A 12,094-nucleotide genomic window follows, 5' to 3' on the forward strand; every position below is an offset into this window, starting at 1 on the left:
AAGTATTGTGTTGTGCTTAGAATGGCCCCTATTTATTAAGATTAAAAGATACTTAGTTATATTTTCTTCTGGTACATTTTAATATACTATTTAATTCTCAAACATATCTCTAGTATATATTTTTTGCTTAAAAAATAAAAACTGGGGCACCTAGGTGGCTCAGTGGTTGAGTGTCTGCCTTTGGCTCAGGTTATGATCCTAGGGTCCTAGAATTGAGTCCTATGTCGAGCTCCCCATAGGGAACCTGCTTCTCCCTCTGCCTGTGTCTCTGCCTCTCTCTCTCTCTGTCTCTCATGAATAAATAAATAAAATCTAAAAAAACCCCAAACTTTATTGGGGGGTATCTAGGTGGCTCAGTTGGTTAAGTGACTCTTGGTTTTGTTTTTTTGTTTTTTTTTGTTTTTTTTTTTTTTTTTTCTTCTTCAAAGATTCTATTTACCCATTCATGATAGTCACAGAGAGAGAGAGAGAGAGGCAGAGACACAGGCAGAGGGAGAAGCAGGCTCCATGCACCGGGAGCCCGACGCGGGACTCGATCCCGGGTCCCCAGGATCAGCCCCGGGCCAAAGGCAGGCGCCAAACCGCTGCGCCACCCAGGGATCCCGACTCTTGGTTTTGGCTCAGCCCACCTGGGGCTCCACTCTGAAGTCTGCTTAAGATTCTTTCCTGTTCCCTTTCCCTCTCCCTTTGCTCTTACCCGCTCCCCCCTTGCACTCAGTCTCTCTCTCAACTACATAAATAAATAAAATCTTTAAAAAGAACTTTATTGGATTATAACTTCTATACAAATGTTTAAAGTATACAGTTTGATAAGTTTGGATGTTTGTATGTACCTGTGAAACCATATTCACAGTTACAGTGCTGAAAATATCCATCACCTCAAAAAGTTTTCTTTTACTTCTTTATAACCCCTTAACCTTCATTCCCAGGCAACCACTGGTTTGCTTTTTGTCACTATAGATTGTTTTGCATTTTCTGGAATTTTATAAGATGGAATTATTCAGCATGTACTCATTTTTTGTCTGCTTTCTCAGTCATTTATCAGATTAAATGAATTGCAGATATTTTCTCCAAGTTTGTGAGACATCCTTTCATTCTTGTAATAGTGTCTTTGGAAGAGCAGAAGTTCTTCATTTTAATAAAGCCTAATTTATCAATTTTTTTCTTTTATAAATCTTGATTCTAAGATTGTATCTAAGAAATCTTTCCCTAACTCAATTGTACAAAATTTTTCTTGTATGTTTTTGTCTAGGAGTTTTCTAAATTTACATTTAGATCTCTTTTTCATTTTGAGTTGGTATTTATGTATGGTGTGAGATATGGATAAAATTCTTATTTTTGCATATGAGCATCTAATATTCCAGCACTACTTTGGAAAGGACTATCCTTTTTCAGTGGATTGCCTTTGCAACTTTGTTGAAAATCATCTGACTATGTATAATAGGGCTATATAAGTCATCTGAAAAACTATATGTATTTCTACTCTCTTCAGTTTATTCCATTGATCTGTTTGTCTTAGCCCACTAGTATTGCTATATATCAATAGCATAATGTCTTAATTACTATCAATATGTGTATCCAGAAGTCAGGGAGTATAATTTTTTCAACTTCATTCTTCAATTTTCAGTGTTCTCTTGGATATTCTAGATCCTTTGCATTTTCATATGAATCTTAGAATCCATTTACCAGTTTTTAAAAAAATTCCTGTTGGGATTTTGATTGGAATTGGGATTGCATTAAGTCTGTTGATCAATTTGGGGAGAAAGAGCATTTAACAATATTGGGCATGGCAAAATTTACTCTTTTATTCTAGTTTCTTAGGATGAAAGTAGAGACCTTCCATTTATTTAGGGCTTATTTCATTTTTCTCAGTGAGGGTTTCTAGTTTTCAATGTACAGGTCATAGAAATCTTTTGTCAGATTTATCCCTAAGTATTTAATATATTTTGATGCTATTCCAAATTATATTGTTTTATTTCAGTTTCAAATAGTGCTTTTCTAGTACAGGCATACCTCATTTTATTGTGCTTTGAATTATTGCGCTTTGCAGATATTGCCTTTTTTACAAACTGAAAGTTTGTGGCAACCGTGGGTCAAGCAGGTCTATTGGCACTATTTTTCCAACAGTATTTACACACTTCATGTCTCTGTGTCACATTTTGGTGAATGAAAATTTTTATTATTATATTTATTATGATGATGTATGATCAGTGATCTTTGATGTTACTATTATAGTAACCATGAACCACACCTATATAAGATAGTAAACTTAATTGATAAATGTTGTGTGTGTTCTGACTGGCCATTCCCCCGTCTCTGTGTCTTTCCTCAGGTCTACCTATTTCATGAGACATAGCAGCATTTAAATTAGGAGTTTTAATAACCCTACAATGGCCTCTACATGTTCAAGTGAAAGAGTCTCATGTCTCTCACTTTAAACCAAAAATCAGAAATGATTAAGCTTAAGGAGGAAGGCAGTCACAAAAGCAGAGATAGGTCAAAAGCTAGGCCTTTTGCACCAAATGGGTAGCTACGTTGTGAATGCAAAGGAAAAGTTCTTGAAGAAAAATTAAAAGTCTACTTCAGTAAATACATGAATGATAAGAAAGTGAAACATCTTTATTGCTGGTATGGAGAAACTTTGAGTGGTCTGGATAGAGGATCAAACCAGCTATAACATTCCCGTAAGCCAAAACTTAATCTGGGGCAAGTTAACCCTCTTCCATTCTATGAAGGCTGAGAGAGATGAGGGGCAGCAGAAGAAAAGTTTGATTTAGCAGAGGTTAGTTCATGAGATTTAAGGAAAGAAGTCATCTCCATAATATATATGTGCAAAGTGGAAGCAGCAAGGGCTGATGTAGAACTGCAGCAAGTTTTCCAGAAGAACTAGCAAAGATAATTAATAAAGGGGGCTATACTAAACAAGTGATTTTCAGTGTAGATGAGACAGCCTTCTATTGGACAAAGATGTCATCTAGGACTTTTATAGCTAGAGAGGAGAAGTCAGTGCCTGGCTTCAAAGTTTCATAAGACAGGCTGACTCTTGTTCGGGGCTAATGCACCTAGTGATTAAGTTGAAGCCAGTGTTTACTTACTGTTCCAAAGATCCTAGGACCCTTAAGAATTCTGCTAAGTCTACTGTACCTGTGTTCTATGCATGGAACAAAAAAGCCTGGATGACAGCACATCTCTTTACAACATGGTTAACTTAATATTTTAAGCCCACTGTTGAGAACTACTGCTCAGAAAAAAATTCCTTTGAAAAAATATTACTGCTTATTAACAGTGCACCTGGTCACCTAAGAGCTCTAATGGAGATGGACAATGAGATTAATATTTTTTTGTGCCTAACACAATATTTGTTCTGCAGCCATCAATCAAAGAGTCCTTTCACCTTTCAAGTCTTATTATTTAAAAAAATACATTTCTTGGGGCACATGGGTAGCTCAGTTGGTTAGCGTCTACCTTTTGCTCAGTGTCCTGGGATCAGTCCCCACATCAGGCTCCCTGCTCAGTGGGGAGTCTGCTTCTACCTCCCCCTGCTCATGTGCTTTCTCATTCTCTCTCTCTCCATTTCTCTCCCTCCCTTCCTCTTTCTCAAATAAATACATAAAATCTTTTTTTAAAAAAAGTAAAGAAAAATACATTTCTTAAGGCTGTAGCTGCTATAGAGAGTGATTTCTCTGATGGATCTGGGAGAAGTTGAAAACCTTCTGGAAAGAATTCACTATTCCAGAACAATTATGATACCTATAAAGAGGTCAAGATACCGACTTGAGCAGCAGTTTAGAACAAGTTGATTCCAGCCCTCATGGGTGACTTGCAGAGGTTGAAGACTTCAATGAAGAAAGTAACTGCAGATGTAGTAGTAATAGCAAGAGAAAACTAGAATTAGAAGTGGAGCCTGAAGATGTGGCTGAATTGTGGCAATCTCAAAATAAAGAGATCATAAGGGATGAAAAGTTGCTTCTTATTGATTAGCAAAGAAAGTGGTTTCTTGAGATGAAATCTGTTCCTGGTGAAGATGTTGTGAAGATTGTTGAAATGATAACAAAGGATTTAAAATATTACACAAAATTACTTGATAAAGCGGAGAGAGAGTTTGAGAGGATTGACTCCAATTTTGAAAGAAATTCTATCGTGGGTAAAAATTCTATCAAGCAACATCACATGCTACAGAGAAATCTTTTGTGAAAGGATGTGACAGCCTTCATTGTTGTCTTTTTAAGAAATTGTCACAGCTGTCCAAACCTTCAGCAGCCTGGTTGGTCAGTCAACAGCCATCAACACTGAGGCAAGACCCTCCACCAGCAGAAAGTCACAACTTACTAAAAGCTCAAATGATGTTTAGCATTTTTTAGCAATCAGATATTTTTAATTAAGGTATATACATTGTGTTTTTAGACATAATGTTATTGCACAATTAGTAGGCTATAGTATATAAATTTTATATACTTTCAAAAATTTCATTTGACTTGCTTTATTGCAATATTCTGTGTACTATGGTGGTTTGGAACCAGGCCCACAGTATCTGTGAGATATGCCTATACATAGGAACACAACTGGTTTTTGTGTATCGATCTTGTATCATGCAACACATTGTTAAACTGCTTATGGGTCCTATTAGCCTTTTTGTATATTTATTCAGATTTTCTGCATAAAGCTTGTTATCTGCAAATGAAAACAATTTTACTTCTTCCTTTCCAATCTAGAGATCTGTTTGTTTCTTGCTAGCTTTTTATCTTGGCTAGAACCTTTGGGACAATGTTGAATAGAAATGGCAAGACTGGATATTCAGGCTTTCACCATTAAGTGTGTTTAGAAGCTGTTCTACACCATTTGAGGAAGTTCCCTTCTATACCAAGTTTGCTGAAAGTTTGTTTTATATTGTTTTTTTCAATGCTTTTTCTGCATCATTTGAGATATTTATATCACTTTCTTCTTTAGGCTGTTTATAGGTGGATTACACTGATATATTTTTTTGACTTTTAAAATTAAAAAATTATTTTTATTTTTTAAAGATCCTATTTATTTATTTGAGAGGGAGAGGAGAGATCACAAACAGTGGGGAGAGGCAGAAGGAGAAGGAGAAGCAGGCTCCCTGCTGAGCAAGGAGCCCAATGAGGGGCTTGATCCCAGGAGATCATGACTGGAGCTGAAGGCAGATGCTTAACTGACTAAGCCACCCAGGTTCCCCTTGCCTTTTCTTAAAGTATAGTTGACACAATTAGTTTCAGGTGTACAAGATGGTGATTCAACAACTTTATATATTATGCTATGTTCATAAGTGTGTACATTGATTAATTTTTGGATGTTAGCATAATTGTGCATTTTTTAGATAAATCACATTAAAATTTGTGTTATCCTTTCAACATACTATTTGGTTCAATTTGCTAGAATTAGTTTAGAATTTTTACATCTGTATTCATGAGGGATATTAATCTATAATTTTATTTCTTTTTTAAGAAAGGTTTATTTACTTGAGAGAGAGAGAGAGCTAGAGCACACATGCAAGTGGGAGCAAGAGAGAGAAGAAGAGAATCTCAAGCAGACTCCCTGCTGAGTAGAGAGCCTGATGCGAGGCTCATTCTCAAGGCCCTGAAATCATGACCTGGGCCAAAATCAAGAGTGGGATGCTTAACTGACCTGAGTTATCCAGGCACCCTGATCTATAATTTTATTTCTATGCAATTATGTGTCATTACTGTGGAGTTTAAAGAATGAGTTGGGAGATACTTTCTTCTTTTCAAATTTTTTTGAAGAGTGTGTAGATCTGGTATTATTTCTTGCTTAATATTTGGTAGAATTTACCAGACACCTAAGTCTTCACCATGAGATATATATATTTTTTTAAATACAAATTCAATCTCTTCAGAAGATAGAAGACTATTCAGGTTATCTATTTCGTATTGTGAGTGAGCCTTGTGAGTTTATGTCTTTCAAGAAATGTGTCCATTTCATCTGAATTGTTGATTTTATTGGATAAGATTGTTCATAATATTTCTATATTATTCTTTTAATATCTGTAGTGATGACAGCTCACTCATTAATTGTAGTGGTAGGGGTGCCTGGGTGGCCCAGTTGATTAAGTGTCCGGCCTGATTTTGGCTCAGGTCATGATCTCAGGGCCAGGAGAATGAGCCCCACTTTGGGCCCCATGCTGGGCATGGAGCCTGCTTAAGATTCTCTCTCTCTTTCCTTCTGTCCCTCCCCTGCTCTCTCTCTCTTAAAAAAAAATAGTATTGGTAAGTTGTGTCTTTTTTTTTCCTACCTGATCTAATGATGAGAATTTTATCTGTTTTATCTGTCTTTTCAAAAAAATAGCTTTTGGTTTTATTAATTTTTTTTTCATTTTTTATTCTTTGTTTTCTTCTGGTTTTCCTTTCTTCTGCTTACTTTGGGTTTCATTTACTCTTTTTCTAGTTTCTTAAGGTGAGAGCAGTGGTTATTCTTTTTAAAATATAGTTGGTTAATATAGAATTTCCTTTAAGTACTGCTTTAATTGCATCCTGTGAATTATAAAATGTTGTGTTTTCATTTTCATTCAGTTTAAAACACTTTTAAACTTCCCCTTTCATTTCTTTTTTGTTATTTAGAGGTATGGTATATAGTTTCCAAACACTTGGGGAGTGTCCACAGATCTTTCTGTTATTGACTCGTAACTCAATTTCATTGTGGTAGGAGAGCATACTTTGTATGATTTTAATCCTCTTAAGTTTATTGATACTTATTTAAAGTCTGATCTTATAAATGTTAGGGCTGTGTTTACAAATGTTCTGCATGCATTTGGAAATAATGGATTTTCTGCCGTAGTGGGGTGGGATTTTACATGATGTCAGTTAAAGCAAGTTTTCTGTTAGTATTTTTAATCTTCCATATTCTTACTAATTTTCTGTTTGCTTGTGTCATTTATTGAGACTAGGGTGTTGGAATCTCTAGCTGTAAAATATCTATTTCTCTTTTTGTGTATCTGTTAGTTTTGCTTTAGTTATTTTATTTTATTTTATTTTATTTTATTTTATTTTATTATTTTATTTATTTATTTTATTTATGATAGTCACACAGAGAGAGAGAGAGAGAGGCAGAGACACAGGCAGAGAGAGAAGCAGGCTCCGTGCACCGGGAGCCTGACGTGGGACTCAATCCTGGGTCTCCAGGATTGCGCCATGGGCCAAAGGCAGGCGCCAAACTGCTGCGCCACCCAGGGTTCCCTGCTTCAGTTATTTTAAGGCTTTGTTTTAGGTGCATAAAAGTTTAGGATTGTTATATTTTCTTGATTATAGTGAAATGTTCCTTTATCCTTGTTAATATTCTTTGCTCTGAAATCTATTTGGGGTGTGTGTGTGTGTGTGTGTGTGTGTATCCCAACTTCCTTTTGCCTGGTGTTACAAGAGTTGTATATTTTCTTCTTTTACTTTTATTTACATCTTTATGTTTAAAGTAGGTTTCTTATAATTAGCATATAATTGGGTCTTGCCTTTTTAAATCCAATCTGAAAGTATCTGCCTTTCGATGGGGTGTTTAGACCATTGACTTTTAATATGATTATTGGTATTATTAGTTTTAAATGGTTGCTCTCTCATTTTTATTTGCTCCATTTTTTTGTTTTGTCTTTTCTTCATACTTTGAATTCAGTATATTTTTTGACTCCATTTTATCTCTTTAGTTTTATTATTCAGTATTATACCTAGTGTTATTTTAGTTGTTTCTTTGACCAATAGCAATGTGTAAAGCAATGTTTTATAGCAGTTTTTCTCAATCTTTTTTTTATTACTGCTCCCCCAAAAGCCTTTTTTAGATAACTTTTTCCTAATTAGCCCCTCCATAAATTTTTAATAGCACAGATATCCTGTATATCTGTTCATATACTATATGAGTATCTATTTTTATAGATTAAATGAGTAAGATTTTTTGAGGTACATGAATCAGTTTTTGCCCCCTTAGAGGCAATATTTCCCCATTAAAAATGCATGGATGCATGGTACAGTGTACATATTTAGCTTATACATATTCTATCTTTAGGTGATATTATAGTGCTTCACATATAGTATAAGAATCATACAATATTCTACTTCCATTTCTCCTCTTTCAGCCTTTGTGCTATTGTTGTCTTATATTTTATATCCACATATTTTATAATTCATTGTTAGGAATTTTGCTTTAAATAGTTGATTATCTTTTAAAGAGAGATTAATAATAAGGATAATAGTATTATATATTTACTCATAGAATTGCCTTTTCTACTGCTCTTCATTCCTTTATGCAGAACCAGATATCCATCTGGTATCATTTACTTTTTTTTTTTTAAAAATTCTTCTTTAACATTTCTGTTAGTGCAGAGATACTGATTTTTTTCCAGCTTTTGTATGTCTGAAACAATATTTTTCTCATCTTTTTGAAAGATATTTTTATTGAGTAAAGAATTGCAGGTTAACAGTTTTTCTTTCAGTGTTTTAAAGATTGCTCCATTGTTTTTTGCCATTTCATTAACAAGACATATTAGATTCTTCTGTATGTAACTTGCCTTTTTCCTTTGGCTGCTTTTAAGATTTTTTTTTTTTTTAAGAAGTTTAATTTTGATGTTCCTTGGTATCCTTTCTTTCCTTCCTTTCTTTCTTTCTTTCTTCTTCTTTTTTTTTTTTTTTTTAGATTTGTTTATTTGAGAGAGGGAGAGAGAGCATGAGCACGAGTTGGGGAAGGGACAAAGAGAGAATCTTCAAGCAGACTCCCCGCCCTAAGTCTGGAACCTGACCTGTGGCTTGATCTCACTGCCCATGAAATCATGAACTGAGCGCCACTAGTTTTGTTTTTATTTTTCTTATGCTTGGGGTTTGTAAAGATTTTTTGATCTGTAGTTTATAATTTTCATTCAGTTTGCAAATGTTTTGGCCATTATTTTTTCAAATATTTTTTCTCTCTTTGTAGCACTCTCCTCTCTGATACTCTGCCTTGTGAACTTTTGATACTTTAGCCTTCCCAGACTCCCGACTCTGTCTCCTCAGCTTGAGCGCAATGCCTGGGTTTCCCCTCCCTGTGTTGCAGCTTGAAATTTTCTCTAGGCAATAGGCTGGGCAATCATAGGACTAATTTTGTTCTTTGTCAGGGATCACTGTTGTTCATTTCCTGATCTCCAGTATCTTCAAAAACCTTTCATATGTTTTGTTCCATTTTTTAGTTGTTATAAGTAGAAGGGTAAATTTGGGCCTGGTTTCTTCATCTTGGTCTGAAGTGAAAGTCTTCAGTGTTGTAATTTTTATTTGTTTTTGAGTCAGGGTTCATTGCAATTTCTGATATGAATTTTTCAATACCTCTTTTTCTATAGGTTTCACTCTTTCTCTCTTTAATTTGCAGTTGATTTATTAAAGAATAAGATGATTTTTCCTGTGAGTTTCCTGCACTTTGAATTTTGTTGTTTACATCCCTGTGATGGTTAATATTTTCTCTGTCCACTTTATTGCCTGTTGACTGGTAGTTGCATCTAAAGGTATTAGAGTCAGGATTGATTATTTTAGCCACACTACTTCCATGGATTGGTGGTATATACTTTCAGCAGGGAGTACATATTATCCATTTCTCTCTCTCTCTCTCTCTTTTTGTATGGTAACGATCATTGATTTTAATGCTGAGATCCTTTAAATGTATTGAAGTTGAAAAATGATGACATGGATTTCTTTCAAGTTTTCTTCAATATTTTGCTATATTATTTCTATGGAGATAACTTTCCCCTTACCTACTCTTGGCTGTGTGGTACAGTTTGAAAGGATCATCTGAATAAATGTTTGTTTTTTTTGTCTTACTGATTTTAATTTAATTTAATTTTTTAAAGACATTATTTATTTGTTCATGAGAGACACAGAGAGAGAGGAAGAGGCATAGGCAGAGAGAGAAGCAGGCTTCCCGTGAGGAGCCAGAAGTGGGACTTGATCTCAAGACCCCGGGATCATGCCCTGAGCCAAAGGCAGACACTTAACCTCTGAGCCACCAGGTGGCTTATTTTTTTAAAATAATGAGTTGATTCTCTAGAAGCCTCCATTAGTAAGCACTTGGCCTTGTTTCTGGTATCAATATGAACACATGCCATTAAGTTTTTTTGATGTGTTTCACTTTTTTTGATACTCAAATATTTTCTCTCTGGCTGGTAATCTCTTTAAGTTGGCTTTTACTTCATTCTACTCTATTAGTCACTGATAGTTTCCTTGCTTTCTGGTGTTACAGATATTTTAGGTTAATCTTGTATATTTCCTGCCTCAAACCTAGAATGAACCAGGTAGAAGGAAGGAAATTAAATGATCTCAGAGTGTTACTATGAGGGAGATATTTAAGCAATTGGGAATTACCATGGAAACCAGCTTATGTATTTTAATTCATACATGGGCTTTAAACACGACTGGTGACATAAAAAATACTTGTCATCAACGAAACTTCCTATTTCAAACATTGTTTTTCTTCGCAGTTATATAAGGTGATTTTTTTTTCTTTTCTTTGTAGGCTTTGCCAATCAGTCAGAAGATGGTCAGGTGAATATAATGGGTTTTCGCTTCTTAGGAGGTTCCCGAGTTACTCTTCTTGCTTCAAAAACCTCTCGTAAGTAAAACCATGGTATTATTTCTTTTGGGATTTTCTGTTGAGGACACTACATCACAGGTCATCATCACATCAAGGATTTCTGCAAAGGGTGTGTTTAGTTAGATATTGAAAACTAATGGCCCTGGTATTAAGTATTTAGAACATAAAAGTTATGAAAATAAGATCCTGTTTTATTAAAGATATGTAATTTTGATTTTGGGCATTAGAGTTTGAGAGAGCAATTGAAGAATTGAAAATATTGTTGAGATACGTATATGACGAACTAGGTTTTAGAAACTTCTAGAAACTGGAATTAATTTGTGTGTTTATGTATATTCATATATCCAGAAGTGTGAATAGCTTTTGCTGACACTAATCTCAGTAGGATGAAAAATAGTAATTAGGTATTCAAGTTTGAATTTCAGATGTAAGTCTTCACTGATTTGGTTGCTTCACATGAGAATAATAATTGAAAGTACTCAATGTAAAACTCACTTCTGATGTTTGTGGGGTATTGAAGTTGCTAAACTCATCAAGTTATATACATCTACATGGAAATAAAGTTAAATATTATTAAAGTAGTGTTTAACAAATTTTAGGAACGCTAGGAGGGGGTTTGGATGAATAAATGCATATATTGAAATTTATATGTTAAAAAAGTTTGAGAACACTCCAATTTTAAAATCTCTGTAGTTTGTAAAATGGGTTTCCACTTTAAACTTTATGTATTTGCAGTTTTACTTGGTTATTTCTTGCATGATCAGAAGATACAGTAAAATAAGGACATATCCCTTTTGAAAAATGAAGGTGTTAACAGGAGGGATATAAACACATCCTTATTTTAGAAACTAACAATGTTACAGTTCTGGAATGTATAGATTGGTGGCTGGTGAAATAGACTTGGATACAACTAAAAATTATAGAATAAGACATAGAAATTAAAGATAATTCTTAAAAGAATGAGCAGATTCTGTACTTTTCATGGTCTTTTTGATTGGTCATGATTGCAGTACTTTTTGCATTGGCACCATTTTCTTTTGTTCAGTTTTAATCTTCAGTTGGATGATGGAATTATTTTAGTACATTTCTCTTTGTTAAACTGTTCTCTTTAAACTAAAAAATTGTTGCCAATTCTTTGGGAAATTGTACACACATATTTGACTTCAGTTGATGGTGCTGCGTGATGAATCTCCAATGGAGATTACTAAAAAAATGCAAAATGTGGGATCCCTGGGTGGCTCAGTGGTTGAGTGTCTGCCTTCGGCTCAGGGCATGATCCCGGGTCTGGGGATCGAGTCCCACATCAGGGTACCTGCGAGGAGCCTGCTTCTCTCTCTGCGTATGTCTCTGCTTCTCTCTCTCTTATGAATAAATAAATAAATCTTAAAAAAAAATGCAAAATGTTATTCTTGGTCCCACATAAGTGGGAATAACTTATGTGCTAATTTGTTCTTTTATAGATAAGGTGATTCTTAGAGTGCTGCTATTGCCCATGATTTCACCAAATATCCAGATATATGGCAGTGCC

The 12,094-nt window shown here is 34.7% G+C and overlaps 1 protein-coding gene across 16 annotated transcripts in view; it reads left to right on the forward strand.

Annotated features, from left to right (window-relative positions):
* The window catches only part of BBS9 (Bardet-Biedl syndrome 9), a 433,011-nt gene that overhangs the window by 211,300 nt on the left and 209,617 nt on the right, over positions 1-12,094 (forward strand). For all 16 annotated transcript variants that reach the window (XR_004804558.2, XM_049093796.1, XM_035698355.2 and 13 more), the window contains one exon: positions 10,489-10,584. Coding sequence is in view for 15 of the 16 variants with exons in the window: in XM_049093796.1 (XP_048949753.1) it covers positions 10,489-10,584 (96 nt within the window). In the remaining variant the exon portion in view is untranslated. The remainder of the gene's footprint in view (positions 1-10,488; positions 10,585-12,094) is intronic.

The sequence above is a fragment of the Canis lupus genome, chromosome 14 (genome assembly GCF_003254725.2).
Source record: "Canis lupus dingo isolate Sandy chromosome 14, ASM325472v2, whole genome shotgun sequence".
NCBI lineage: Eukaryota > Metazoa > Chordata > Mammalia > Carnivora > Canidae > Canis > Canis lupus.